This window comes from the organism of the source record quoted next, unplaced genomic scaffold (assembly GCF_019419815.1).
Source record: "Pyrus x bretschneideri cultivar Hongxiangsu unplaced genomic scaffold, Pyrus_bretschneideri_v1 Contig55, whole genome shotgun sequence".
Classification (NCBI taxonomy): domain Eukaryota; kingdom Viridiplantae; phylum Streptophyta; class Magnoliopsida; order Rosales; family Rosaceae; genus Pyrus; species Pyrus x bretschneideri.
The window spans coordinates 767474-792346 of NW_025999793.1; the positions used below are offsets into that span (position 1 = coordinate 767474).

The 24873-nt window shown below is 37.3% G+C and overlaps 1 protein-coding gene and 1 long non-coding RNA gene across 3 annotated transcripts; one reads left to right on the forward strand and one right to left on the reverse strand.

Moving 5' to 3' along the window:
• The first annotated feature begins 1456 nt into the window (after positions 1–1456).
• Positions 1457–1849, forward strand: LOC103938577. Its single transcript, XM_009348596.1, has 2 exons — positions 1457–1652; positions 1716–1849. The coding sequence occupies exons 1-2, from the start codon at positions 1457–1459 to the stop codon at positions 1847–1849; spliced, it is 330 nt and encodes a 109-aa protein (XP_009346871.1).
• A 3776-nt stretch (positions 1850–5625) lies between these two features.
• On the reverse strand, positions 5626–8628 carry LOC103938568. Of its 2 annotated transcripts, XR_007253340.1 has the most exons (7): positions 8284–8628; positions 8000–8115; positions 7433–7867; positions 6732–6867; positions 6109–6241; positions 5941–6029; positions 5626–5830 (listed from the first exon to the last, which is right to left on the reverse strand). It is a non-coding gene; the product is annotated as an uncharacterized LOC103938568 (long non-coding RNA). The 2 variants fall into 2 exon arrangements; XR_007253339.1 differs by having other exon boundaries at positions 5628–5830; positions 7433–8115.
• Between the last annotated feature and the right edge of the window lie 16245 nt (positions 8629–24873).

Below are 24873 nucleotides of genomic sequence, written 5' to 3' on the forward strand. Positions count from 1 at the left end.
TCAGAAAGATGTACCTTTCAAGTTCGATGAGGAATGTGAGAAAGCCTTCAAACACCTTAAGGAGATGCTCACTTCGGCCGCCATCATTGTTCCACCAGATTGGAGCCTTTCTTTTGAGCTTGTGTACGATGCTTCTGATTATGCATTAGGGGCCGTTTTAGGACAAAAAATGGACAAACAGCCACACGTCATATACTATGTCTCTCGGACATTGAATGACGCTCAATTGAACTATTCCACAACGAAAAAAGAACTTTTTTCTGTTGTTTTTGTTTTAGATAAGTTTCGTTCTTATTTACTTAGTACTAAAGTTATAATCTACTTTGATCACGCAACGTTGAAGTACTTACTTACGAAGAAAGAGGCCAAACCAAGGCTTATTCGTTGGATGCTTCTTCTCTAAGAGTTCGATATCGAAATCCGGGACAAGAAAAGAAGGGAAAACGTGGTGGCTGACCACTTGAGCCGTATAGTGCATGAAAAGGATGTCGTGCCTATCCCAGAGACATTCCCAGATGTGCAGCTATTCTCCATCGAGGTAAGTGAGCCATGGTATGCCGATTTAGTTAACTATTTGGTCATTAAACAAGTTCCAAGCACTCTAAATAAGCACCAACGTGATAAACTTAAGAAAGAGGCTCATCTTTATGTGTGGGATGATCCTTATTTGTGAAAATACTGTGCTGATCAAATCATTCGTAAGTGTGTGCATGATTATGAATTTCATTCGATTTTAACTTTTTGTCACGCTTATGCATGTGGAGGTCACTTTGGCACTCAAAAGACTACATGTAAAGTACTTGAATGTGGTTTTTATTGGCCTACTGTCTTTAAGGATGCTAGAATGTTTTGCACAACATGTGATCGTTGTCAAAGAACCGAAAACATTGGTTCAAAAGATCGAATGACGCAGACCCCTATCTTTTGTGATGAAATTTTTGATGTTTGGGGCATTGATTTCATTGGTCTTTTTCCTTCATCTCATGATTTTGTTTATATTTTACTTGCGGTTGATTATGTTTCGAAATGGGTGGAAGCAAAAGCCATCCGTACTAATGATTCCAAAGTGGTTGCAAATTTTGTGAAAACTAACATATTTGCAAGATTTAGAATGCCAAGGGTTCTTAGAAGTGATGGGGGTTCCCATTTTTGCAATCGAACCATTGAGGTGCTGATCAAGAAGTATAACGTCACGCATAAGGTGGCAACACCTTATCATCCTCAAACAAATGGGCAAGCCAAAGTTTCTAATCGGGAATTCAAACAAATTTTGGAGAAGACCATTGGGCCAAACGTAAAAGATTGGAGCTTGCGTCTGAATGATGCATTGTGGGCATATCGTACGGCCTACAAAACACCAATTGGAATGTCCCCATTTCGGCTCATCTATAGGAAACCATGTCATCTTCCCATTGAGTTAGAGCATCGTGCACATTGGGCAGTCAAGACATTCAATATGGATATTGACGCCGCTAGAATTCATAGGAAGCTTCAATTGAATGAACTTGAAGAGATTCGAAACGAGGCGTACGAGAACGCTCTTATTTACAAAAAGAAGTCGAAGGCATTCCATGAAAAGAAGATTCGTACCAAGACGTTTGTCATAGGGCAGAAAGTGTTACTCTTCAATTCCGACCTTAGATTGTTTCCAGGTAAGTTACATTCTAAATGGATGGGCCCATTTGTTGTTACTAATGTCTTTCCTTATGGTGCAGTCCAAATTCAAAGTTTAAAGACCGGAAACGATTTCCAAGTGAATGGACATCCTTTGAAGCCATACTATGAACATTTTGAGGAGCATGTCATGGAGGATATACCTCTCCAGGCCGTGGGCTCCAATGAAGCTTAAAAGGAGGTATCGTCCGGCTGGAAAACGTTAAAGCAAGTGCTTCTTGGGAGGCAACCCATGCATCTAAATAAAGAAGACCTAGGAACTTTCGGCTCCATAACCAGATTTGCGTTCCTAAACCCTCTTCTTTATTGCTTTTACTTTGCCATGATAGTTGTGTTATTTGTTTTCTTGTTTGTGAGTCTATGTTTGAAACATTAAGGACAATCTTTGGTTTAGGTGTGTGTAGGGGGGGGGGGGTAAACAAATGATTTTGCATTGAATTTCATCAGATTTTATCACCTATCACTTCTAAAGTTATTACTCATTGTTTTTAAGTGTTTTTAGTGTGTTTTGAGGTGTTTTAATGTGTCTTAAACCGAAAATCCGAAAATTTAATAAAAAAATCGAAAAAGAGTGTTTACAAAACCCAAAAAGAGTTGTTTTTAGAGTCATTTTTGTTTTTATGTTTGTTTGTGTCTTAGGGTACCTTCCAACACAATGATGAGGATTTGGTTTTTAATTGCATGACTGTTAAATAAAGTTACAAACATGAATTGAAGTTTGATATGCTCTTTGGTTTATGCTTAGTTGTAGTTGTCATTTATGAATTCACATGTAATCACAAAAAGAAAAAAATCAGTTTTTGTAACATGCTTGAAGGAAGGAACTTAAACTAACGCTACAACCCTAAAAGACTTGAGCCTAAACTTTGTTTAGAGAGTCATTAATCTGTGAATTCTTGTTTTCTAAAGTCGTTGCATGATCTCATTATTTCTTTGCTTGGTTGCTACTTAGAATGCGTTTCATCACTATAGTTCCAAATACTAGAACTCATACCCGTTTCATTCAAAGCATAAAATTGATTGCATAACATACAATAAGAGAAGTTGTTTAGTTAAACCAGAGCCAAAAAGCCTTACCCTTTGCATATTTATTGTAGGTTTAACCCCTTTGAGCCTTATTTAGCCTATTTTCAATGTTAACCACACTATCCTTACCTAGCCTAGAATAGGACTATCCATACCCTTGTTCTTAAAGAATAGTGGAGCATGACTTAGAGGGAATTCCTTTTGATCTACAATTTGCAGAAAAACAAGAGTTGGGGAAGGTTTTTCATTGGAATTTCATGAAGTTGTACGTTTGTGTGCCAAAGAAAGAAAAAGGGCACGAAAAAAGGAAAAAAAAAAGAAAAAAAGAACAAGTTGAGAAAAGAAGGAAAAAGAGTTGAAAATAAGTGAGAATAAACTCACAAGTATTGGTTGTTGAAGAAAGGGTTCAAAAGTTTGAATCTGGCCCTAAGTGTTGAATAAATCTCCCATGGGTGTTTAAAGTTGATTTCTGCATTCAAAAGTGAATTCTAAGTGCTTATTTCAATACTTTGCTTACTATTGCTTTAAGAACTTTGTTTATTTTAACCTTTCTTTGTTAGCCAATACCTTAGCCCCATTACAACCCTTTGACTTCTATCTTGATTGTTATGTGTTTCAATATGTGGTGTTTAAAATTGGTACAAGCATATGGTATCCCTGGTTCTCGTGTTTAAGTAGTGGCATTTCATTCATGAGATCATTGATGCGTTACGAATGTGACACACAAATTAAACCATATTTGTGACAATTGTAGTAATGGTGTAAGTAGGGATCGTTTTAACCGGAGATTAACCAGGGGTGCTAATCTAATATAAATTGACTTAAAAACACAAAAACTAAACTTAAAGACTCTAACTAGACTACTATGACTCAAAACAGATTTGAAACACTCAAAACTGCCTTAAACAATCAAATTGACTCAAACAGAAACTAAAACTTGATTTGGACGAATTTGAAAGTGTTTGTGACTCCAAATACTTAAAAACACAAAATAAGACATATTATAATGACTAAGACTTAACAAAATATGGGGAAATTGTGTTTGGACGAAATTAAATTAAATGGACAGATTGTAAAACAATTTGTGATGAACCAATGGATGATGGAATGGCTAAGGGGTTCTTCTCCACACATGAAATATATGCAACGTAAATCAATTTCCAATTATCAATTCAATAAGTTATGAACCTCGACGCTCTAAGTTAATTAAGTCTACTTAAATTAACCTTCAGATTTCCCTAGAATCATTGAATTGGATGAATATGCATCGCAACCAAAATATTCCTAACAAGTTCTCTATATGAACAGCATGATAAAGACACAAGTTAGAATCATTACGTTATTTGGAAACCATAAGCATCGACAAGGCATTTGTAACTATGAAATGCATGATACTCCTGCCAAGAATTTACTTAACACGATCGTGACTAGCGACCTTCACTACTTGCGAATATAAATTCATAACGATTAGGTGAAACAAACTTATACCCTAGCACCAAATTCAAGCATGCAAATTAAGCGTGCACTCTCAATCAACATACAAGAATAAGTTCTAAATCAAACGGTTAAGCAAATTGTATTCACGACTTATGCAACGATAACTAGAAGTAATCAACTTATTTCACATATATAATCATGGTTTCGAATACACCCTTAGCCAAAACGAATTTAGCCAATCATACTCAAAGCAAAACAAAGATTACATGAATTAGACATTGAAATATAAGATTGAATACACCTAAAATTGTTCAACAACTCAGAATGAAGAGCCAAACAATTAAGTGAATCTGTCTCCTTTCCCTTGCGTGCGGCAGATTGGGTGATGATGGTTTCTGATGTAGAATGAATTTTGGGGTGTTTAGAGGCACAGCAAGGGATGTAGGTTGAGTGTGGATGAGTGTTTGATGGTTGGAAGGTGGTGGAAGACTCGATAATGATGGTGGAAGAAGGTGGAGCGGCTGGTTGTATTTCTGGGTTGCAGAATGGTGTTTTGGGATGTTTTTATGCGTGTGGGAGTGAATGGACGAGTTTTGGTGGTGAATGGTTCCCTAGGGTTCAGCCAAGGGCTGATTATATGTGTTTTAGGAAGTTAATAACATACCTAATTGAGTTATGATTCAGATTTCCTAGTCTAAATAGAAAAGGTAAGTGAATAAAGTCCAAATAAAATCAGAAAAGGGGGATGCACGAATTTAAAACAAGTAAGGAATGTCCTTGCCTCGCAAGGAATCAGAAATTAAACCTCTTGCACAGCAAGGAAAGGAAATTTAAGGTAAGGTACGAAATTGGTGCAAAAGAAGGAAGGAAAAGTCCATTCCTTGCAAGAAATTAGAAATTAGGACTTTAGGGAAAGTTTTAGAACTAGGAAAGTGAATTAAACTAGGAAATAGGAAATTGAAATCAGGAAACACAAGGGAAGGGTGCGGCACATTGGTTTTTCCGATCCTCTTATTGAAAAAATAAAAATAAAAATAAAGACTGGCTATGTCATTTGCTCCTAAACCAAGTGTTGTAAAGTAGAATATCACATCAAATAGACCACAAGTAACACAACGCTGGGCAACATATTCTGAAGCCATCATCAATCCACTTAAAATAACAATCCATGATAAGTTGGCACTCCTTTCCTTGTTTTTTAAGCTTCGCCCTTGAGAAATTTTATACTTCCAACTACTTAGCTGTATCCATAACCATTTCATACACTTTTCTCTACTTAGAAATCAAAACATCGAGCATAAATTTAACTAACCATTAAGATCATGATCTTCTCATCTCGAAAAAGTTGAATAAATATTGCAAGGTACAACTGTAACTTAATTATCTCAGTTGGTGGAGAAAGAAAGTCAAGACCCAGATAAAATAAATAAATAAATAAAACTGAAATTCAAATTAAAAACCTTTGTAGTCATAAGCAACTGTCCACACTTGTGAACATTTTGCTGCTTCAACTTAAGCTCTGAAGTTGAAGCAGCAAAATGTTTCATCACAGCTTAGTGCCTAAATTCAAGAAGTTCAATATTAACAAGAAGGCAACTTAAACTTCAAGTACTCAAGAAAAAAATCCCACAAGCAAGCATACCTGTACTTTATTGAAGTGCGTCTGCAAGATGTCGTAGAACTGACCCGCTACCTACACAGCAGATCATATAGCTTATAGAATTCCAGTCAACAAGGTAAAATACTGTAAACAAAAGAAAAAATAAGCGTTGTCTCTGTAAAAGTATCTAAGATAAAACATACCTCCTCATCAGCTTCAAAATCATATGGAATAATGACAAGGTTTGGACAAAGAGCCTTGCAATCTCTAACAAACATCCCAGCTTTCACTCCTGAAAGTTAGAAATAAAACGATTAAATACAAAATATATCCTCCCAAGACAAATAAAATTGAAAAAAAGAAAAACCAACCATAATTTCAAGCAGGGTAGTTTGCAGATGAAATTTCAGCACTTCCCTTTGGATTATCAGAATGGCACACAGCTACCGGCCTATCCTTAAACTCAGGGCGTTTCCTGATGACCACTGACACGAAAAAACAGTCCTACAAGAGCATATTGCATTATCTCACTTACATTCTAAATTATACAGATAACTTCATCTCGTCCAAGATATTCATATTGCACATCACTATAAGATCAATCAACTTTACAACTCTAATTAATCCATCAATGACATCACTAGGGATTAAATGAAATTACAGAGACCATGTATTTCAAACTTGGCCCAGAAGATAGAGGTTTAAACTTAAAAAGGTTTTGGGAAAAAATGACTTTATTGTTGAAGATGAGATTTATAGTACAAGATTTTAAGAATGTCAGTCATCTTGAAAATAATGGTATCTGCGGCAATAGTGGAGAAGATGACAGTGATGAGTGTGAACAGATAGCATGGCCAGTGAAAGTCAAAAATTTATAGCACACAAGAGAGGCCCATCGATTAGCTGATAACACAGGGAGACCAGTAATTACCAGACAAGCATAAGGACATAATAATCAAAATTCAGGTTTAACAGTCTTGTGTTAGGAAGGTACCATGTCAATGTGTATGATGGCAACCTTCTGGGAACCAGTCGAAATTTGGCTCTGTGCTCGTAAAACCTTTAGAGGAACTTGGAAAACGCTTTCAATACCGATTTCTCCATGTTCGTATGAAGTGCAGCCTTAAGCTCTGCAGTAACCAAAGATATAAAATGATAGTAATACAAAATTGCAGGTAAGTTTAACCAGTATAAGAAAATAGCATTAGCAGTCAAATACTAATTATTCACAAATATACAACATCCATTAGAAGTTTAGAACCACATAACAGATATAACTCATCATCAGAAAGTTCTGAAAATGTATAAGCAAATATACTAGTATCATCTCAACCACAAAGCCAAACTGCGCATCAAATACCATGGGTCCCTCCAAAAAATACCCTAGGGAAGTTTCAATTGGCAACTATTTCAGGCTAATTGGTCTTGAAAATGGCATAAGATCAATGCAACGAGCATGCCAACAAGTGATGGAGTATGCCAACAAGTATCAGTAGAAAAGTATTTACCCTTCTCAACAAAGACAACCTAAGAAAAAACAAAAAAGAGGAGAAGGCATACATAGCCTTTGAAAAAATTAATCAAATAATTTTATTTTGAAGACAAATAGGAATTAAGACTCTTGATGGTACAAATCAAGATGAAAAAATGTGGCACTAGTGAGAGACGGTACATAAATACTTTCCAGTTCAGTACCTTAAAACAGTTTTCCACAAAATTGGGATCCTCAAGAGTTGAATGATTTCTATTAGACCCAACATTTGAAGAGCTTGGCAAGCGGTAGCTGCAATCTGAAGCTGATGTTTGGTGGGTAAAACACGGAAGTTCATCTTTTACCCTGCCATCCTCTTCTGCGTCCGAAGTAGTCATTTCGGTAATTTGCACTTCACAATCTTTTTCACTACTTACATATGGCTACTGACCAGGTTCTTCATTGTCGTTCTCAAACATAATGTTATCAGATTATCCACTAATTTTTCCTGTGATATGTGGATCTGCCCATTTCAGATCTGGTAGCACCTTCCACTACGGCACCCATCGAAGATTAGCAGCATCTCTCAAAGCATCACCAGAGTCTCAGATTATTTTCGGAGAAAAGAAGGCTGACAGTCTTGGTCGGTTGCAAGCAATCTGTTCAAGTTGGTAAGGAACACATGAAATCAGAAAATGAAAATCCCTCAAGGTTAAAATACTAATTTATGAACTATGTAGTGTTCTTCATGCCATCATTCAAAAAACGAAAAAAGATGACTGTCATCAAACCATGACCAAAATACTGAGGGGAAACATGTCAGAAGCTCCTACAGAAAACATTCCTTGCTCAAATGCCCCTCATCCAATCTCCACTGCTACTTTTTGTTGCATTTAATATAATTATACTGTGTATCAAGATACAACCCAACCCAATTAGTCAGTACACGGTAGTAATGCTTAGCTGAGTCCATAATGTCATCTGTTAAAACTTATAGGAAGACCAAATTAAAACTTTAAGAAAAAGAAGACAGAAGAAAAGAGAAAAACAAAACAGAAAAGGCCCATGAACTTACAACTCAAGAGTTTGTTAGCAGCAACTGAATCTAAAATCCAGGAGGGTTTCACCACTGGGAACCCTCCACTAAAATACCAGTATTAGGATCAGGAACAGTAAATCAAACTTACTGGAGATTAATTAAATATCAAATTTGAATTTTCACAATTTTATTGATCTGAAAGTAACTAAAATAATACAAACCTCAAATTTTTTATTTTGCTGTTGGCTAGATTACTGCAAATGATATGTGTGACATGGCGTCTAGAAAAGTAGTTCTCATATTTTCCACCATAGTTTAACGTGTAGCCTCACAGTTCCTGTAACAGATTATCATAAACACCTCAAAGAAAATCCACATGATAGTGACGAAACAACTCCGCTCCCTATCATCACCAAAATCGTTGAGGAAAATCAATAGAAAAGGATAATCAAATTATACATTCTACATTACTAAGTTGCCATAATGTTACAAATGGAACATTAGTGAACTTGGCGATTCAGTTTTCCTTTTCCAATCTTCTTTACATTTCGTGCAAGTCATATCAGTTCAAAACTGTTGGTATTCACAAGAGTTTACTAACTCAATACCAAAATATGTGGGTGATAAGTTTACAAACTCTATCACACATCTCACTTTCACTCTCAATAAAATTGGACTAACAAATGGAGAAGGGATAGGAAATAACAAGATTCCACGAAACACACTTTCTTGATATATGAAATAAAAGACAGTTTACAAACTGATGAAATAAGAAAGCTTACAAGCTTCTTCACAATTGGAAGTGGGATTCGGATGGGATGGTTCTAAAGCCTAGCAAGGAGGCTTATTTATACAAGCCAAACAGCAAAGAACCACTCAAGTGCTTTAAATAAAAAAATACAACAACTCATACAATCATTCAAACAGATCAAATGAACTTAGAACAATCTGGCACACACACATGCAGCGACAGATGGTGATTACCATCTTTACACCCTTTCACATATGCACCAGCTGCTAGACACTTTTACACACATGCTCTGCATCATTCCTTGCTGTCTTTCAACACCTTTCGGCTAGCACATGGAGGAGACTTTGTTCTTTGTAGCTGGAAAGAAACAAACAGCTAGCAGCAATATTTTACAACCTGTTTTGATTTGAATTTCCAACACACCTCCTCAAATCAAAACGCCTTCATTCCTAGCATTTCACGCAGTAGCCGGAATGATTCAATTTGCAATGGCTTTGTGAAGATGTCTGCCACTTGTTCCTTGGTGTGACAGTGGACAAGTTCAATTGTCTTTTGCTTCACATGGTCCCTTAGAAAATGGAACCTGGTATCAATGTGCTTGCTCCTTCCATGTTGAACAGGATTCTTTGCAAGTTTGATTGCAGACACGTTATCTACATGAATCACAGTCGATTCCACTTGTGGATGACACACTGACTTCAACAGATTTCTTAACCAAATTGCCTCACACACGGTTGAGGCTACAGCAACATACTCGGCTTCACATGATGACAAAGCAACAATTGATTGCTTCTTTGAAGTCCATGAGAAAGCTGTTGATCCTAGAAAAAACACATAGCCAGTTGTGCTTTTCCTTTCATCTTGGTCACCTCCCCAATCACTATCTGAATAACCAAATAATTTTGCATCTTCACCAAAATTATAAAATAGACCATAGTTTAGAGTACCTCTTATGTACCTCAAAATTCTCTTGGCGGCCAGCCAATGAGACTCCCTTGGTGTTTCCATGTATCGACTCACGAGTCCAACACCATAAACTATATCAGGTCTTGTGATTGTAAGGTACCTTAGGCTTCCAACGAGGCTTTTGTACACTGTTGAGTTTACAAACTCACCCTCTCCTCCTTTGGACAACTTCAATCCAGTTGCGACTGGGGTATTGACAGTGTTGCACTTGTCCATATTGAACTTCTTCAATATGTCTCTCATGTACCTTTGTTGAGAGATGTAGATACCATCACTTTCTTGCTTCACTTCTATGCCAAGAAAGTATGACATTAATCCATTGTCAGTCATCTCGAATTCACTGAACATGGATTGCTTGAACTCACAGAACATTGCTTCATTGTTTCCTGTAAACAACAAGTCATCTACATAGAGACAAATAATTAAGAACTCCCCTTTTGCACCATTCTTCATGTAAACTGAATGCTCGTATGGACATTTCTGAAATCCATTTTGGTGAAGGTAGTTGTCAATCCTTGAGTTCCAAGCTCGTGGTGCTTGCTTGAGGCCATACAAAGCCTTTTTCAAACGATACACCTTTTCTTCTTCTCCTTGTACTTGGAAGCCTTCCAGTTGTTCCACGTACACTTCTTCCTCAAGAACTCCATTAAGGAAGGCTGACTTGACATCTAGTTGATAAATTTTCCATTTATGATGAGCGGCAAGAGAGATTAGCAATCTTACCATGTCAAGTCTTGCAACTGGAGCATAGACTTCATCATAGTCCACTCCATACTTCTGTTTGTAGCCCTTTGCTACAAGCCTTGATTTGCATCGATCCACACTTCCATCTGCAATGCATTTGATCTTGTAAACCCACTTGACACCAATAGCCTTCTGATTTGGTGGGAGCTTTGTCAACTCCCAAGTGTCATTCTTCTCGATGGCATGGATCTCTTCTTCCATGGCTTTTTTCCAACAATTTTCTTCCACAGCTTCATTGAATGAGAGAGGCTCATGGTCTGCATAGAAGCAAAAAAAATTGGTTTCTTCTTCTTCTTGTCCATAAATCTCTGTGAGACTCCTTAACCTCATTGGAGTTGAGGAGCTGCTTTCCTCACTAGATGTAGGACCACTCCTTGCAATTCTGTGCACTGGAGTTGTTGTGATTGTTTGAGCAGGTTGTTGCTCAACAGGTGGTACAACTTTTGGTTCTTCAAAATCAGTGGAGACAATCTTCTCTTTACTGACTTCTTTGTTGTTCCACATCCATGCCTCTTCCTCACTGAAGATGACATCTCTACTAACCACTAGTTTGCCAGTTAGTGGGTTGTAGAGCTTGTACGCCTTGGACTCTTCACTATAGCCCACAAACACACACTTCTCACCTCTATCATCAAGTTTCCTCCTCTTGGCTTCTGGAACTTGAGCATATGCAACACACCCAAAAATTCTTAGGTGTGTAACATTCGGCTTGTATCCACTCCAAGCCTCTTGTGGTGTCATCCTCTTGACACTCTTTGTTGGACATCGATTCAACAAATAAATCGAACAAGCTACAGCTTCTGCCCATAACTCTTTTGGCAAATTCTTCTCCTTAAGCATGGACCTTGTCATGTCAAGGATGGTTCGATTCTTTCTTTCGGCTATCCCATTTTGCTGTGGGGTATAGGCAGCAGTAAGTTGATGTCTAATTCCTTGTTCCTTGCAGTATGCTTGGAAAGCATTGGAGGTGTACTCTCCACCTCTATCTGATCTCACAGCCACAAGCTTATGGTTGCTTTCAGCCTCTGTGAGTGCCTTGAACTCCTTGAAGATTTTTAGGGCAGCCGACTTCTCCTTGAGCAAGTAAACCCAAGTCTTCCTACTAAAATCATCAATGAAAGTAATAAAATACCTATTACCTCCATAAGACATGGGATCCAATGGACCACATATATCTGTGTGCACCAACTGCAGTGGTGCCTTTGCTCTCCATGTATCACCAACAGGGAACGATAGTCGTGCTTGCTTGCCAAGCACACAACCTTCACATACTTGGCGTGTGGCTTCAATTTGGGGTAGACCACTGATAGGAGCATATTCATGCGACTTAAAAGGCTTGTTCTCATGCATTTACATTATGTTTCTCTAGTTATTTTAGTCCTTTATGCTTCTTTTGTGTGTTTTCAGGTTCTAAGGGCAAGGTATGCAAAAGGATGCCTTTTGGAGCATTTTGGAGCAAAATCGGACTTGGATTGGATAGCTTATATTTGGAGCAAAAGGAATGGACGAAATTAAAGACCAAACTATCATAACCACCTATCATTACTTATCATCACTTAACATATCATTCATTTATCACTTAACATATCATTCATTTATCACTTAGCATATCATTCATTTATCAATTATCAAACCATTCACTTATCACTCACCACATATCATTCATTTATTACTTAACATATCATTCATTTATCATATCATTCATTTATCACCACATATCATTCATTTATCACTTATCATAACCATACAATTATCACTTATCATACTCATAATCATCTACACATTTCAACCATTTAAAACATTCCACATGCTTTCACAACTTAATTCACATGCACATTCATCCACCTTTCTCCAAAGAACATCTCACATGCATTTCCACCTTCCTACTTCATCATTTCACCACCTTCTCCATCTTTATTCCACATGCATTTATCATAATTCACCCTAGCTACCACCATTCACACACACATGCACTTATTATTTCATCATTGAACCACCAATTCAACACATGCATTCACACACCCTTTAATCATCCCCCCTTTAAGTTATGATTTTATTTCCTAACCCTACATGCATTATTTATTAACTCTTCATCATGCATCCACATTCATTCCAACACAAAACACACACATGCACTTATTCTTTCATCATTGCACCACCAATTCACCCACATGCATTTCCAACCATTCACACCCCTTTAATCATTCTCCTAGCTATCATTCACATGCTCTCCCATCCATTCTCTCCCTATATAAACCACACACACTTCATTCATTAGCATCATTCAATTCATCCCACACTTCCATTTCATTCAATTCCATCTCATCTCATTCACAACACAACAACACACCACAAACACATTCCTTTCTCCCTTAGAATCCAAAAACCATCTTCCACTTCCATCACTCCTCACTCCTTTCCACACTTCCATTCCCCCAACCAACTATCCCTAGACCTTATGCTACAATAAAGAGGAAGATAAGAGGGCCTAAACGTTCATACAATTCAAGTTTGAGTTGTTGGAATGTTTAGGTGTTTCTTTGATTTCAATGTTTAATTTCAATACTCTTTGTTTTGTACGAATGAGGAATGGAAGAGAAGAGGACCTAAACGTTCATACAATTCAAGTTTGAGTTGTTGGAATGTTTAGGTGTTTCTTTGATTCTCTTTGTTTTGTATCATGAGGAACTAAACCCCCCCCTTAGCTAGGGGGGGATTCGAAATATATGTTTATGCTTGCAATATGATTTGATTACTTCTAATTACGTTTCATAAGTTGTGTTTTCAATTTGTTTAACTGTTTGATTGATAACCTATTTATGTATGTTTATTGAAAGTGCACGCTTAATTTTCATGCATGAATTTGACGCTAGAATATAAGTGAGTTTCACCTAATAGTTATGAACTTATATTCATAAGTAGTGGAGGTTGCTTATAAACAATCGCGTTAAACAAATTCTTGGCATAAGTTTCATGCAATCATAGTAACGAATGCCTCGTCAACACTTATAGTTTTCATGATGCTTAATGATTCTTGCTTGTATCTCTATTATGCAATTCATGTAGAGAACTTGTGAGGAATGCTTTGGGTTGTCGTATGCAATCATCCAATTCATTAACTTAAGGAAAACTTGACGGTTAATTTAAGCGGACCTAATTAACCTGGGGCGTTGAGAATTCATGGTTTATTGAAATGCAATTAGAAATCTTTTTATTATGCAAGTGTAACATGTGTGGAGATAAACCCCTTGGCTAGCATCCATTCATTCCATTTCATTAATTTCATATTTACATTATGTTTTAATTGCAATTTGTTCATTTAGTTTAATTCCGTCCAAAACTCAATCCCCCTTTACTTTATTGTTCAATTTAGTTAGAAATCATTTTAGTTTGTGTTTTTAAAGCATTTTGAGTCTTTTGTTTTGTCTTAGTGTTTTAACATTTACTTTCACATTCTTTGAGTCTAGTTTAGTGTTTTATATTGTTTTTACGTTTTTGAAGTCAAATCCAAGTGGTTAACAATCCCTCCTAATCCCCGGTCCAGAACGATCCCTACTTATACTTATACTACAATTGACAAAAAGAGGGTTTAATTTGTGTGCGTATAAATCTCGCATCAAATTTTGGCGCCGTTGCCGGGGATTAGCAACTTTGCTAATCTCTTGGATTGTTTTATTTTCGTTTGTGTGTATATATTTTTAGTTTTATTTTGTTGATTTTAGAAGCACAACATGGCACTTGATAATGCTTATCTTTTGTCACAGCTCATGGAAAGGTCCCAAATGCAAAACGTTGATATAGTTGATCTTCAATCAAGGAATAACGTGTTTTCCAATACTTACAATTCGGATTGGAGTGATCATTCAACTTCTATGTGGTGGGAACCTCAAAATGTTCAACAAGAAAGATATTGGGAGCCACCTCATATTCAATATGCCCAACCAAACTCAAATTCGTCAATAGATTATAATCAAATTCTTAATGAATTAAACTCTTTGGTGCAGGGTTCACAAAATCAAGCTAAGGAGACTCACCAAGAAACATATTGGCAACCATATGAGGATTCATATGCACCACCACAGCCTTCCCCTCAATCTTCACATCCAAATTCAGGTATATCAAATTATTATAAGGAAGTTATTCAACAACTGAATTCTGTGGAGCAGGGCAGGGAAGCTCAACCATTTCAACAAGACGCATTTTGGCGACCAATTGAGGATTTCTATCAAGTAAAAAAGTTGGCTGAGTGGAACAGTCAATTTAGGCAGAATGCAGAATGCATGGAACAAATTCAAGAACAAATGGTTGAAGATGAGCCCATGGATGAATTGCTACTGCTCGAAGAGGAGGAGGATGCACAAGGCACGGCAAGGGAAGAACAACCCTTGCCGCAACCTCCCAATATTCCTACACCACCCCATTCAAATTTAATTATTTCTAACTTTGTTCCCCCAAATGCACCCTTCCCTGGCAGGTTCATGCAATCCATGAAAGATGAGGGGAAGAAAGACATCTTGGACACCTTTCCAACAATTCACGAGGAAAAAGTGGTTGAGGAGCATCTTGAATTCATCAAGGAGGAAATTGGAGTGGATCACACAGCCACAACCTTCAGAATGTCCAATCTGAATGAAAACATCCCTTGTGCATTTGTTGAATGTGCTGCGACTTTAGAGCCAATATTGCAGCCCATAGGTAAGCCACCAACTCAAATTCCAATTCCCACTTCAATTAATCGTGTGTTACATTCTTCATTGCAGGCACCTACTCAAATCCAATTTGGTGAAAGAGTTTACATGGATCTTAGGACAGATCTCTATTCCACTCCATACAAAGATCCAATTCTTGAATGTTTTGAGAAGCATTTCGTGGAGGATGTACTTAAGTTCTTATTGGAGCATGTAGGTAAGCCACCAACTCAAAATCCAAAGTCGTTTTTGACTAATATGTTGTTGATGTCAATGATTAGGGCACCCACTCTTGAAATTCAACCATTGCCGGAACATTTCAAGTATCATCATCCATTCAATGATCAACTCCATGCCGTGGGTTCCATTAAGGCATGATTGTGTTCTTCGTCCGGCTGCAAGACGTTAAAGAAAGCGCTACTTGGGAGGCAACCCAATACAGTGAATAAAACAAAGCTTTTTCATTAATTTTCGAGAAATTACAAATGTATCTAACAAATGGAGCTTCACAAAGGTTGTTTTTGTTTTTGTTTGCGTGAAGACCCACCACGAGGCAAAACTCTAGAAGCGGAAGTCATCGAAGCAGGAGGCATCGAAGTAGGAGGCATCGGAGCAAGAGGCATCGGAGTAAGAGGCATCGGAGCAAGAGGCATCGGAGCGAGAGGCATAGGAGCGGGAGGCATCGGATATAGAGCATTCCAGGCCCCAATACTTGGCGGAACGCTGGATGACCCAGGAAAAAGGTGCCCCTGGAAGAAAGACGCAAGCCGTTGACGTTCACTTTGCATCCGACCTTGAGATTCTTGCATCTCATCAAGCTTCCTCTTCATGCCCGACGAATAGTTATTGGCAAGCACATGCAAAGTTCTATTCTCGTACTTAAGTTGTTTGATCTCTTGTTTCAGGTTCTCCACCTCCGCCATCAAAGATTCAACCTGACGGGAGCGAGCAAGGAGGCGTTGGCCCATGTTGGACACAGAGCCTGCGCACTGAACGCTGAGAGCCAGGGACTCTTGAACGGCCAACTCATCGGACCGTCCTGAAAGCAGCTGACTATCTCTGGGAGTGAGGAGGTTCCGAGCTACTATCGTAGCTGTTGTGGCGTCCTGCATCACGGAGTCTTCACCTGTAAGAGGACCGTTAGAAGATAAGAAAGAAGGGCGCCATACGTTACCTTGACGTGGCACGCTCGTATCACTGCGGAGACTCAATTCTAAGCTAAGGTTCGATGGGTTTGCCATTTTTCAAAAGTGTTCAAAGAGAAGGGGTGGACGGAGTAAATTTTCAAAAGGGCCGGAGACGAGTATCAAGAATGGGAAATCTTCAGAGTGTGTAAGTTGGCAGTGATCGATAGCTCTATAAAAAGCCAAGGCAACGCGTCCACCGATTCAAAAAGCTGGAATTTGAGGCGTAAAGTTCGGCGACGCTCCCTCGGCTTTTTCAGAAAACGCGTTCGACACGTGGAGGCCACCATCACAACTACACGTCTTTAGCCGACAAGCGCAAAGTTCGGCGACGCTTTCTCTGCTTTTCAGAAAGCGCCTGCTCAGAAATCGAAGAGGCGTCTTCAAAGATCGAAGAGTCGTCACTATTTCAAAAAGCTGGATTTGCGGGATCAAAACGTTTGTCGACAAGGGTAAAAGAACAGTACCACCACTTGCTATTGGGAAATCCCTATATTTGTCGACTTTCATCTTTTATGGCAAGGCAAACCTGAAGAAAATGCCCGACTCTTCCTCACCTCTGAGGGCGCACTCCCAGCAAAGCCTTTCGAAACACTCAATTCTTTCTCCAAAGATGATACCAGATGCCTGGAGTACAGATGACCCAGGAGGAAGCAGCACAACAAATACATGTGCTGATTCATTCACCGCTTCTTCAAAAGCAAAGGTATCTCATATCATCAAGGTCAAAAGCAAAGGTATCTCATATCATGCTCTTTCCCTGTCTTTTCCTTTGTCTTTGTTATTACTTGCATGGCAAAGTGAAAGAAGCAATCAGCCGGCACTTGGAGTCTATCTAGACTCTATTCCCTGGTTGCTTACCTAGCTTTGCTGAGCTATCCTCTAACCCTCTTCAATACGAATTGGAGAGATTGAACAAAGAAACAGATAAGAGAATGAAGCTCAGACCTTCGGGGGAGACCAAAAGAAGCCTGCTGCCCAGTTCAAGAGTAGCACAAAGGAAAATCAACGATGGAGCAGCGCAGTTCAAGAGTAAGCCTGTGGAATCACAAAGATCCAAGCCTCAATGCAATTACCAAGGAGAAGATGGAATTTACACTCTATAACCAGATTTGCGTCTCTAAACTCTTCTCTTTGTTAGATACATTATGCTATGTTTAGTATGTTTAGTTGCTGTTTATGTGTTTACGTTCGTTTGGTGTGCTTTTAAGCTTAAAACATTGAGGACAATGTTTGATTTAAGTGTGGGAGGGTAACTAAGTATATTTGATGCAAATTCGTTGGATTTTATCACCTATCACTTCACATGTTGTTTCTCACTGTTTTAAACTGTTTTAGTGTGTTTTGACTTAAAAATTCGAAAATCCCATAAAAATTTGAAAAATTGTTTTGAAAAACCCAAAAAGAGTTGTTTTAAAGTTGTTTTTGTGTGTGTGTTTATGTCTTAGGATACCTTCCAACACAATGATAAGGATTTGGTTTGTAAGTGCATGACTGTTAAAAAGAGTTATAAACATAGAGAAAAAGTTGATTTACTCTTGGTATATGCTTGGTTATGGTTATAATGTATGACTTCACATGCAATCATAAAAGAAAAATTCGTTTTTGTGACATGCTTGAAGGAAGGAACTCAAACAAACGCTACAACCCTGAAAGACTTGAGCCTATAACGTTCTTTAGAGAGTATAATCTGTGATTTCTTGTTTTCTAAAGTCGTTGCATGATCTCATTATTCTTTGCTTGGTTACTACTTAGAAGGCGTTTCATCATATAGTTCCAAATGCTAGAACTCATGCCCATTTCATTCAAAGCATGTTATTGATTTGCATAACACATATTCAAGAAGAAGTTGCGTAGTGACCACCACCATAGCCAAATAGCCTTACTTCCCATATTTCGTATTTGTTGTAAGTTTTAACCCCGTTGAGTTTTGTTTAGCCTGTATTCTTTGTTTACCCACATTTTCCTCACCTAGCCTAGTTTAGGACAATCCACACCCTTGTTCTTAAAAGATAGTGAGCATGACTTAAATGAATTCCTTTTTACATTATGCAAGAAAATGAGTGTGGGGGAAGGAATGCTTGTTCTTAAGTATGTTTTGAGACAGTAAAGAAATGAAAAACAGAAAAGAAAAGAAAGAAAGAAAAAAAAAAAAAAAAAAAAAAAAAAAAAAAAAAAAAGAGCTTGAAAAAAATGAAAGAATGAGTGATTGAAGAAAGGGTCCAAAAAGTGAATATGGCCCTAAGTTTTGTGTGACTTTCCTTTGGGTGTTCAAAGTTGACTTCTGCGTTCTTAAGGGAATTCTAAGTGCCTGATTCAATACTTTGCTCACTATTGCTTTAAGAATGTTTGTTTATCCTTCACCTTTCATTGTTAGCCAATACCCAAGCCCCGTTACAACCCTTGACTTCTATCTTGATGTGTTGTGCATTTCAATTGTGGAGTTTGAACTTGGTATGAGCATATGGTGTCACTGGTTCTCGCGTCTAAGTAGTAGCATTCCATTCATGAGATCATATCTAAACATGCTTATTAACTCCAGAAATTGCGTTCCTTGTGATACATATATGTGAGTGTCGTTTTCATATTTACATCAATCTTCTCACATATACTTAGTGTAGGGTGTGTAGTTAGAAAATCTGAGTGAAAATTGAGTGCATATCTTGTAAGGAATTGAGCAAATTCTCTAAGGCATGTTACTACATTCAAAACATGGTTTTAAATGCTTAATTGTGAACTAGTATGTGGTGACTATGATTAAGAATGTACTTAAGTGTGAAGATGACTAAAATCTGTGGGAATGATGATTTTTAACATGTCATGTGCATTGGAAATCCCTAAGACAGTTGTTGGAAGGTTTAGGTTGTGTTTTACTTGTTTTGTTTCGTTTCGTTTTGTTTTGTTTTTCTTTCTGTTTTGCTCGAGGACTAGCAAAAGATAAGTGTGGGGGTATTTGATAGGAGCATATTCATGCGACTTAAAAGGCTTGTTCTCATGCATTTACATTATGTTTCTCTAGTTATTTTAGTCCTTTATGCTTCTTTTGTGTGTTTTCAGGTTCTAAGGGCAAGGTATGCAAAAGGATGCCTTTTGGAGCATTTTGGAGCAAAATCGGACTTGGATTGGATAGCTTATATTTGGAGCAAAAGGAATGGACGAAATTAAAGACCAAACTATCATAACCACCTATCATTACTTATCATCACTTAACATATCATTCATTTATCACTTAACATATCATTCATTTATCACTTAGCATATCATTCATTTATCAATTATCAAACCATTCACTTATCACTCACCACATATCATTCATTTATTACTTAACATATCATTCATTTATCATATCATTCATTTATCACCACATATCATTCATTTATCACTTATCATAACCATACAATTATCACTTATCATACTCATAATCATCTACACATTTCAACCATTTAAAACATTCCACATGCTTTCACAACTTAATTCACATGCACATTCATCCACCTTTCTCCAAAGAACATCTCACATGCATTTCCACCTTCCTACTTCATCATTTCACCACCTTCTCCATCTTTATTCCACATGCATTTATCATAATTCACCCTAGCTACCACCATTCACACACACATGCACTTATTATTTCATCATTGAACCACCAATTCAACACATGCATTCACACACCCTTTAATCATCCCCCCTTTAAGTTATGATTTTATTTCCTAACCCTACATGCATTATTTATTAACTCTTCATCATGCATCCACATTCATTCCAACACAAAACACACACATGCACTTATTCTTTCATCATTGCACCACCAATTCACCCACATGCATTTCCAACCATTCACACCCCTTTAATCATTCTCCTAGCTATCATTCACATGCTCTCCCATCCATTCTCTCCCTATATAAACCACACACACTTCATTCATTAGCATCATTCAATTCATCCCACACTTCCATTTCATTCAATTCCATCTCATCTCATTCACAACACAACAACACACCACAAACACATTCCTTTCTCCCTTAGAATCCAAAAACCATCTTCCACTTCCATCACTCCTCACTCCTTTCCACACTTCCATTCCCCCAACCAACTATCCCTAGACCTTATGCTACAATAAAGAGGAAGATAAGAGGGCCTAAACGTTCATACAATTCAAGTTTGAGTTGTTGGAATGTTTAGGTGTTTCTTTGATTTCAATGTTTAATTTCAATACTCTTTGTTTTGTACGAATGAGGAATGGAAGAGAAGAGGACCTAAACGTTCATACAATTCAAGTTTGAGTTGTTGGAATGTTTAGGTGTTTCTTTGATTCTCTTTGTTTTGTATCATGAGGAACTAAACCCCCCCCTTAGCTAGGGGGGGATTCGAAATATATGTTTATGCTTGCAATATGATTTGATTACTTCTAATTACGTTTCATAAGTTGTGTTTTCAATTTGTTTAACTGTTTGATTGATAACCTATTTATGTATGTTTATTGAAAGTGCACGCTTAATTTTCATGCATGAATTTGACGCTAGAATATAAGTGAGTTTCACCTAATAGTTATGAACTTATATTCATAAGTAGTGGAGGTTGCTTATAAACAATCGCGTTAAACAAATTCTTGGCATAAGTTTCATGCAATCATAGTAACGAATGCCTCGTCAACACTTATAGTTTTCATGATGCTTAATGATTCTTGCTTGTATCTCTATTATGCAATTCATGTAGAGAACTTGTGAGGAATGCTTTGGGTTGTCGTATGCAATCATCCAATTCATTAACTTAAGGAAAACTTGACGGTTAATTTAAGCGGACCTAATTAACCTGGGGCGTTGAGAATTCATGGTTTATTGAAATGCAATTAGAAATCTTTTTATTATGCAAGTGTAACATGTGTGGAGATAAACCCCTTGGCTAGCATCCATTCATTCCATTTCATTAATTTCATATTTACATTATGTTTTAATTGCAATTTGTTCATTTAGTTTAATTCCGTCCAAAACTCAATCCCCCTTTACTTTATTGTTCAATTTAGTTAGAAATCATTTTAGTTTGTGTTTTTAAAGCATTTTGAGTCTTTTGTTTTGTCTTAGTGTTTTAACATTTACTTTCACATTCTTTGAGTCTAGTTTAGTGTTTTATATTGTTTTTACGTTTTTGAAGTCAAATCCAAGTGGTTAACAATCCCTCCTAATCCCCGGTCCAGAACGATCCCTACTTATACTTATACTACAATTGACAAAAAGAGGGTTTAATTTGTGTGCGTATAAATCTCGCATCAACCACGAACCATTCCTCCACTTGACAGTGATAGGAGCATATTTATGCGCCTTAGTTAGCTAGTTCTTATGCATTTTTGTTATGTTTTCTTTGTTAAAGTAGTCTTTTAAGCTACTTTCATGTGTTTTCAGGTTTAAAGGACATATTACATGAAATGATGCAATTTGGAGCTTTTGGAGCAAAACTGAGCTGGAATGTGGTGTATGCAAATAGAGCACGAGGAATGGACGTCCAAAACAATGCATCACACAATCTTCCTCCTAAGCCGTGCATCCCACCATTCCTATCCATCATCCATGAACCCTAATATATAATCAGCCCATTATCTCATTCTTTGGCCTTTAGCCGTGGCATCCATTCTCCCATTTATCAAAAGAAAACCTAATAGCACCATATTTTCATATTTTATTCCAGCCGTGGGTTTCAATGGATTGCATTCTTTATTCAGCCGCATCACCATAATATATTCATTCCATCACCAAAAGAAAAGTGATTGCCGTGCCATAACCCAAAAAACATCCAGCCCCAAATCCCACTTTCCTTTTAATCCATTCTTTCCCATTATTAAAACCCTAATAAACCATATACTTTAGGTCGTGCATTTTCCATTAAGTCGAATACATTATTCAGCCATATTGGCTCATTAATCCCACCATACCATAAGCCGTGTTCTAACACTATCCCATTTACATCCATTTCCCATTAATACATCCATTTCCCATTAATCCATTCACTTCCCATTATTTAACCCTAAACCGTGCATTGCCATTAGGGCTAATAAACTAATCAAACAACTTCAGCCACCATAAGCCAATATCCCATAATGCTAATCCATGCATTCCCATTAAGCCACCATATCCCATTTTTTATTACAACCTAATTATCCCATTCATTCATTTGTTTTATATTCAGCCGCATATCCCATTTTCCATTCAAATAGTGCAATCCCCCCACCATTCCACCCAAAAACCTAACACTAATCAGCCATATTCCACATAATTCTCTCCAGTCCGCAGCCTACCATCCATTCTTCCTTCCATTCCAAACCAAGCCGTGTATTATCTCCCAATTTCTCCCATTGCCGCAGCCATTCCTCCAACCTTTCACACCATTCCACACCATTCTAGCCATCTTCCACATATAACACACCCTTGCCGCACCACCTTATCACCATAGATCCATTCCTAAACCAGAAAATCAACCAAAAACACAAGAAAACCAATCTGCCGCAGAAGGAGAAGAGGAAAGAGGAGCTTCGACGCGCACCAATTCACGTGGATTCGTTGGGCGTTCTAGGTGTAATCAATCCTTTGTGCTTTATGTTTAAATTCATTTGTAATTCTCTTTTTGTGAACATGAGAGGCTAAATCCCCCTAGTTAGCTAGGGGGTAATTCGAAACCATGTTTATGCTTGCAATATGAATTGATTATATTTGGTTGGAATTTCATAAGTTGTGGATTCAATTTGTTTAACTGCTTGATCGATAACTTATTTATGTATGTTGATTGAGAGTGCACACTTAATTTTCATGCATGAATATGACGCTAGAATATAAGTGAATTTCACCTAATCGTTATGAACTTATATTCACAAGTAGTGGAGGTTGCTTATAAACAATCGCGTTAAATAAATTCTTGGCACGAGTTTCATGCAATCATAGTAACGAATGCCTTGTCAATGCTTATGGTTTTCAAAGAACGTAATGATTCTTACTTGTATCTCTATTATGCAATCATGTAGGGGACTTGTGGGAAATGTTTTGGGTTGTCGTATGCAATCATCCAATTCAATAACGTTAGGAAAATCTGAGGGTTAATTAGTGCAATCACGGTTAACCTGGGGCGTTGAGAATTCATGGTTTATCGAAAGACCAACTGAGAATCAATTTTGTATGCAAGTATAACATGTGTGGAGATGAACCCCTTGGCTATTCCATCATCCATATTTTCATCTCATTCATATTTACGTTTTGCCTTTAATTACAATTTGTCCATTTAATTTAATCTCGTCCAAACACAATCCCCCCTTTACTTTATTGTCAAATTAGTTAGAAATCAATTTAGTTTGTGTTTTTATAGAATTTTGAGTCTTTTGGTTTGTCTTAATGATTTAACGTTTAGTTTCACATTCTTTGAGTCTAGTTTAGTGTTTTATATTGTTTTTACGTTTTTGAGTAAAAAATCCAAGTGATTAACAATCCCTCCTAATCCCCGGTCCAGAACGATCCCTACTTATACTTATACTACAATTGACAAAAAGAGGGTTTAATTTGTGTGCGTATAAAACTCGCATCAAATTTTGGCGCCGTTGCCGGGGATTAGCAACTTTGCTAATCCCTTGGTTCTTTTATTTTCGTTTAGTTTGTTTTCGTTTTAGTTTCTAACTTAGTTTTATTTTCTTTGTTTGATGTTACTTTTGATATTTGCTTTAGTTCTTTTTCTTTGATTATAGGTGCTTGAGAAGTAAGACATGGATGTTGCTAGCATTCAAGCTCAATTGGCAAATCTTACTTCTCAATTGTCGCAGATTGCTGAAAGGACCACAATACAAAATGTCCCTACATTTAGTGCGTCTTATAGGCAAGGATACCAAGCCAATCAATATCCACAAAGCGATTGGAGTGATCATTCAAACTCTATGTGGTGGAAAGCTCAACAAGTTCAACATGAAGCATATTGGCAGCCATATGAGGAGTTCTGTTCAAGACCTATGTAGCCGCCACAACCTTATATGCAATATGCTCAATCAAACTCAGGTTCGTCAATAGATTATAATCAAATTCTTAATGAATTAAACTCTTTGGTGCAGGGTTCACAAAATCAAGCTAAGGAGACTCACCAAGAAACATATTGGCAACCATATGAGGATTCATATGCACCACCACAGCCTTCCCCTCAATCTTCACATCCAAATTCAGGTATATCAAATTATTATAAGGAAGTTATTCAACAAATGAATTCTGTGGAGCAGGGCAGGGAAGCTCAACCATTTCAACAAAACGCATTTTGGCGACCAATTGAGGAT